The following is a 7624-nucleotide window of genomic DNA, read 5'->3' on the forward strand; positions in this document are numbered from 1 at the left end:
TGCAGACGGTAAGCGTAGTGTTGATTTTCTGCAGCTCCTTCACTATCCGATCGGAGGATAATGCCACACTACAACTAGCTGAGCCCAAAGGAGAAGGAGCCCGCATGGCAGTCACTGTTACATACGCCTGGGGGCTGCAAGGAAAATGGACACAAGATTAAAGGCTGCTTCTGCAGTTTTCTCCACTTCCTGGTCATCAATAACAAAAAAACCCAGAAAACCATCGGCTGCAAGTTACTGCTCAATAGATTCACAGTTAAGTATTAGGCTAGGTGCACTTTTGGGCTATTTTAAGCCTAGCCAAGTTCCCTTTTTTGTGCTCAAAATAAACTATCCCATTTGGTTATAGATTGGCTTTACCGATCCCAAGGTCGATAATTATATAATACTCCTAATGAGAGAAATTAACTGGGATCATACCCTAGATAATTTGAGAGAACTCATACATGGGATAAAGCATTTAGGAGTTGCCTCTGTCCATTAGTAGTACAGGGGGCACTCCTGGGGCAATTTGTTTTATTATCCATCCATAGTTCCAAGTTGAACTTGAATATGAACAGGGATAAGTTTTATTTTACGTGGATGGGGAGTCTGTTCCATACCACTGGTATCCTCTGTGAGATAAACCTGTCTCTCCAAACTGTTCTGTTGATGTTGCAGAACATGTTTGGATCCCTGGATAAAGTATTTCTGATGCCATTTGACTTGCTGATCTGCAGTAAATCCATCAGTATTAGGTCGGAGGATGCCTTGTATGCCAAACACTGGAGACCACTTAGCATTCTGCAGGATACAGAGCATAATGACAAGGCTTTGTGTCACTCCATGTAGGACAATTTGTTTATGCCTACTATCCTTTTAGTAAGGTATATCGGTGGAATTCCAGTTGTTGCATGTATCTGGACAGACAAATAGCAAAGGGGGCATTATTCTCAATGACTGGCCTAGTCTTGGCTGGGTAACCACAAATCTAGACACAATCCCTTTGTTTATAAGCTCCACAAGTCTGAGTTAAGAAGGTCATATAAACCTATAAACTAACCCCCTGAGGAGGTAAGCATATATAATATTATGCATTCTTATCTCCATCCCCTCTGAAGGCCAACTGTGCATTTCTATAACAATTCTTGAGAACTTCAGCATCATTTGCTGTAGCAATTAAGTTACCCAGTGTGTAAACTCTACATCTGGTTATCCAGGGCCCAGTTCCCACTTTTACATTGAAGAAGAACAGTCCAGAAAAGTGGTCCCACTACAAAGCCCAGCCCCTGCGAGACTCAATTACTACACCTGTTGGGATAGATAACTCCCCACCTTTAATTGCACCCACTTGTTTAACCAGTATTTTACCCACTGCAATCTATTGATGCCGTGTGTCTGTGAATTATTCCCTGATGGAGAGCAGAGATGAATGCCTTAAGCATATTAACATGAGGGTCAGTAGGTCACTAAGTCTATGTTTGACTACTTAAAATCCCATACAAAGGTGAATACAGTTTATTACTGCAAAATGGCACAATTCCTACAGCAATGCACTGTTTTAGGGACAGAGTGTGGCATTCATTGAGGAGACAAACGACTGCAACAGAAGTCATTTTCTTCCCGTTCAGTCTCTGGTTTTATTTCCAATACACGTTCATTAGTTCTTACTGTAGAAAACAGTGTCAAAGACCCTATTTCACACACACACCCTAAGATGACTGTACAGCTGCTTTTATCCGAGTTCTGAGTTAATTAAAACAGTTTCTTATTCCTGCCTTTATTAGGCAACAGAAAGTACAAATATGCGGCTACAATGGAGGAGGCGTTAAGTAAATGATACTTGTACGAAGCTGGGACACTATGATGCTATGGACATGCAAAAATAAAGGAACTTTCTGACAAAAAAACATCAATTGTTCATCACTGGGAAAAATATGAACAAATAAAATACAGTTTTAAGTTGTGCATGTAAAACCAGTTTGTCTACAACAGTAAACCAGGGGGACTGAACTATATAAAGGTGCTTTACATTTGTTACAATCTTCTCAACAACAATGAAGTAAAACACTTGTCATTCATTCACAATGCCAAGTACTCAATCAAACCAGACTTCCATTCATCTGGTTCTATGATAAGGTCTGTCCAGTCTGCTGGCAAAATTATCTGAAAAACTCATTCTACAAAATGGAATTAAGTCAAATGGTCTTTCTTCTTCAAATCACTGCTTTGGCTCCAAGTAGATCATTACACTGGACTGATGGTGAAACTGCGCTGAAAAACAGCTATATGTACTTGCCGCCTGCCTTAGTACCTTGCTGACATCCGTGTCAAAGGCTGTTTTGCACACACGGCACCACTCAATCTGAGTAAACACCAACAAAACTCATATCTGGTCCCAAAAATCAACCCCATGTAGAGAAGAGAATAAACATCTAATTATTAAGTACTCCTGAACCTCTGACGTTAAATTTCAATAAATACATTAAAATGTCAGGGTGCAGCACACCAGATTCTATGTACTCTAGATACCGAATCACTTTGGTACCAAGCAAAGCCACAGTTTTTTATGACACACACTGTTTCCATGGAAAGGATTCAAAAAGCATGTAAATCTTTAGATGCACACATGCCATGAGCTCAGTAATGCTTAAAATGAAATGTAGAGCATGGAAAATCATCGTTTCTCTGCAGCTCATTCTGCATCACAAATTGTACATTTGAACAAAAACACACTATCCCTGTAAAGCTTCAGACAACACCACTGATTCCAGCACTGCAAAAAAACACTAATCAGCAATGTGTTCACGCCACCAAACAGATCATTAAATGGGAAATATTGAAGGGGGCAGTGCAGGAAATCCCAGCCAACATCTGAGCGGGGGCAACATGGGACAGTAATGTGGATTAAAAAAACTCACCCTACTCTTTCGTCGAGCAGTTGCATAACAAATAAATTATATACACACACATATATATGCATACATACACACAAAATATATATATATATATGTATAGATATATATATATACATATGTATATATATATGTATGTATATATATATATATATATATATATATATATATATATATATATACATATATATATATATATATATATATATATATATATATATATATTAGTTTAACACCGTATAACCGATGGACGGATGGTTGAGCCCTGATGACCGAAATGAATGCGGCAAATATGCACATTGCCGAACGCAACTGTATCGAATCACAAACCCATGCCCCCTTTGTGCCCCATGTTAGCACTTGTTTTTGATGTAGAGCAGTCAAAAATGTCACATTTGGTGGTTTTGCAATATTCCGACTGTTCGACATGCAAAAATTAGGTTACCAGAATCGATCATTGTTGGGTTCGACTGCTGTGTGTTTGGTTATGTGGTGGTAAACATACATAATATATATATATATATATATATATGTATGTATGTATGCACAATTATACCCGTATATATAAAACCATCACCGTTGCCCCCCATGTAGTGCCAACCATCTCCATTTTTCTCAGTTCTCAATTCACTGTCAATCTCCTACCTTCTTTAACAGTCATGTCCGACTGTCACAGTTCTCTCAAACAATCCGTCCACCTGTTTGCTGGTCATCCTCATTTCCTCTTACCTTCTTCCTGTCGATCCCAAACCCTTCTTCACAAAATTGTCTTCTACTTTCCTGCACATGTGTGCAAACCACCGTAATCTGTTCTCTTTGACCTTTCCTCATCTCAAGCTTCTTCTCAACTATCTATCTCACTGTGAACATCGGGTCAGTTTTGCTGCATCCTAATCTTAATCCAAACTGCTCATCTTCCATCTTACTTTCTACTACTCTGCATATTTGGTTATCAGTCACCCTGTCCAGAAGTTTCATGCAGTGTGACAGGAGTTTGATTCCTCTGTACTGCCCACAGCTGTGGATGTCCCCTTTGTTCTTGTACACCGGCATGAGTATGCTTATTCTCCAGTCATCTGGGATAAGCCTTTCTCTCCACACTGCTATGAGTACCCTCAGGAAACATTTCTCCCCCACCCCAACATCTTTATCATATCTGCTGTGACCTCATCTGAGCCTGCTGCTTTCCCTGACTTCATCTTCCTCAGTGCTGTTCTTACTTCTTCTAGGGTGGGCTCCTCTTCTTCTCTCATTGTAGGCTGTTTCTGGGGAAGTACAGCTTCTGTGGGGTTTTCTTCATTCAGAAGCTGCTGGAAATACTCCTTCAACCACCTCTGATGTCCTGTGGACTGGTGAACAGGCTGTTGCTGGCATCCCTCATGAAGGGTGTCTGAATACCTTCTTTATCTTTCTGCCTTTGCCTCGCAACCTGACAGAGTTTCTTTGGGTCACTTTTCAAAAGCTGGTAGAGTACCTATGATACCTTGTTCTTTGCTACTGCAACTTCTCTCTTAGCCCGTTTATTAGACATCCAGTATTTCCTCTCAGTCTGGTTCATCGTTTCTATCTCCCACTTTCTCCTGCACCACTTCTTTCTTTTGATGACTTCCTGTACTTCTGAACTCCACCACCAGCTTTCCTTATGTACCTTACTACATACCTGTCTTGCCGCATATCTGATCTGCAATCCTCACACATGCTGTTTTAAGCACTGCCATTCTTCTTCAATGCCACCTATTTTCTCTTCTTCCTGAGGTACAGGAGCCCTGAGAAATTCCTTGAACTCTTGTGCTTTCTCTCCAGTCAACTTCCAGGTCTTCAGCCTAATTTCTGTTGACCTTAGAGCCTTCTCTAGCCACTGTTTGCAGCTGACTATTGCAATAGATGATTTATACTGTGGGCTGACTGTTTCACTACTCTGCAATCACTGATTCTATCCCAGTGCCCTTTCCTTAACAGGAGGAAGTCTACCAGAGTTGCATGTTGACCTCTCTTGTACGTGATCGTCTGTTTCTGAATCATGTGTTGGCCACCATCAATCAATCTGCTAGACAGAAGTCTAGGATGGCCTCTCCTTTATTCCTGCTGCTGTACTCATGTGGACCCAGGCAGTCCTCATATCATGTTCTGTCTGCCCCGATATATGCATTCAGGTCACCGATTATCAACACAAATTCATGTTGTCCTGCTTTATCTAGTAGGTCCTGCAACTGTTGAATGAATCCACTCTTTTCCTCACTATCACACCCCTGCTGTGGGATATAGGCTGAAATTATGAATAGTGCCTATCCTAACAGTACAGTCTGATTACCATGAGTCTGTCACTAATTTTGATGACTTCTCTCACTGTCTTTGAAGCCTCTCTCATCACAATTCCCACACCATTTCTAGCCTGGCCTCCTCCTGAGTAGTAGACTCTGGATCCCAAGCCAAGTGGCTTTGTTGCACTGTGATTCCACTTTGTCTCCTGGATACACAAGATGTATACATATTAGATATTAAGATAGATATATATAGACAACAGACACACACATTTTATAAGCATATATGCACATGCAAACATTATAAAGTCTGCAAACAAAGGTTCAGCAACAAGCTAACAGACAAGCATTGGTCAGTGATGGTGCCAAACACCAGAGAACATTAAAGCACATGTGGGAGCACCCACAGCAGGACAGATGGCAGCTTACCTTGTAAATTCCAATCCAGTCCTTTTTATTCGGTATGATACCATTTGTCAAAGTGTAAAAACAGCTGACAGGTGTCCCCGGGGAATACGATCTCTGCACACCAGTGAAGAGAACTTTAGAGAAATCAGCTGATGTCATGTCCGTTATAGAAGTTGGCACTATAAAAGACTCCTCCATTGTGTGCTTTGTATCTAAAAGGAGGAATGGAACACATCTTCTTTAACAGAGTATTTACTTTACCGAAGTATAAAAAACAAAAGACAAATAATCATCTCTCATTTTGAGTGCTCTCTCCACGGACGCAAGCATAATCGACATTCACTGTGACTACAGAAATATGAGTATAGCCTCTAAAGCAAGTCTTACGTAAGCATGTTCTTACCGAGTTAAGTGCAATGATCTTAGGAATGGCTTCCAGAAAGGTCTTAAATAATTAAAAAAAAAAAATATATATATATATATATATATATATATATATATATATATATATGAACACACACATATATATATATATATATATATATATATATATATATATATATATATATATATATCCCTATAGAAACTTCATTTGACTGAATCCCATTTGACTGAGACCATAATACTGAAATTTCAAAATACTGAAAAATCACTTGACTGAAACCCATAATACTGAAATCTTACAATGCTAAATTTCAAAATACTAAATTGTAAAGTGGACATTATAAAACCAGAATAGGTAAGGGGCTACGCACCTCCCATGCCCTTTTCCCCACTGTAGTGCAATCCTGGAGTTAGTATATATATATATATATATATATATATATATATATATATATATATATATATATATATATATATATATATATATAGTTAGGGGGAGTGTGTGGGGCATAGCCCCCCCACCTTGCTTGAATTATACTATGCAGTTTCTGTTAAGAGGGTAAGTACTTTTTTTTATTCTGGTTTTATAGCGTCCACTTTACAATTCAGTATGTTGAAATTTAGCATTTTAAGATTTCAGTATTATGGGTTTCAGTCAAGTGATTTTTCAGTATTTTGAAATTTCAGTCTTATGGTCTCAGTCAAATGAGTTTCAATCATATGAAGTTTTTATCATCTGACAGGGACCCATATATATACATACATATATATATATATATATATATATATATATATATATATATATATATATATACACATACACACACACATATATCCATATATATCCATATATATATATATATATATATATATATATATATATATATATATATATATATATATACATACAGATATACACACACACTATATATATATATATATATATATATATAGGTGGGAAGTTGGCATAATGGTTAAAGTGTTTACCTTACAGACACAAGGTGCAGGGTTTGAGTCTCACATGGGGTAATTGGCTAGTCTTAAAATGGCCCACAAGGGCAGTTAGCCTAGTTCTACTCTATGAGCCTATATCTCCCTGTTATCTCAGATATCCAAGTGAGAACCGCCCTAAACAAAGCTAAAAACACAGCATCAATGGGATCTGACGGTATCCCGGGTTGCGTGTTACGTGAACTCCAAGAGGAGCTAAACCCACACATAAAAATGCTATTTAACCTTAGTCTTACTTCAGGATATGTACCTGAACACTGGCGTACAGCAACAGTGGTCCCACTCCACAAAGGGGGTACCTCTACAGACCCTGGGAACTACCGCCCTATAAGCTTAACCAGCCTGGTCTGCAAAGCTATGGAAAGAATCATTATGGAACTCATAAACAGAGACATAGGGGACCTACAGACACTTGACCCCACCTAGTTCGGCTTTGTAAAGGGCAGATCCTGCCTTCTGAACCTGGTTGACTTTTTCAAAACAGTCACTAGAGCCATTGATGAGGGCAAAGCAGTCCATACAGCCTACCTGGACTTGGCTAAGGCCTTCGACACAATACCCCACTCAGGCATCATAGATAAGCTCAACAGCTTAAACGTAAACCCTTATGTCACTAGATGGGTTGCAAACTGGCTAAAGGACAGAACCCATAAAGTTAAAATCGCT

General features: G+C 39.0%; 1 protein-coding gene across 1 annotated transcript in view; it reads right to left on the reverse strand.

Annotated features, from left to right (window-relative positions):
* The window catches only part of CALCOCO2 (calcium binding and coiled-coil domain 2), a 997525-nt gene that overhangs the window by 862425 nt on the left and 127476 nt on the right, over nt 1–7624 (reverse strand). The window contains exon 2 of the mRNA XM_044055399.1: nt 5585–5775. Coding sequence (XP_043911334.1) covers nt 5585–5761 — 177 coding nt within the window. The 5' untranslated portion in view covers nt 5762–5775. The remainder of the gene's footprint in view (nt 1–5584; nt 5776–7624) is intronic.

Source organism: Protopterus annectens, chromosome 13.part0 (genome assembly GCF_019279795.1).
Source record: "Protopterus annectens isolate FY-2018-M chromosome 13.part0, PAN1.0, whole genome shotgun sequence".
NCBI classification, from domain to species: domain Eukaryota; kingdom Metazoa; phylum Chordata; order Ceratodontiformes; family Protopteridae; genus Protopterus; species Protopterus annectens.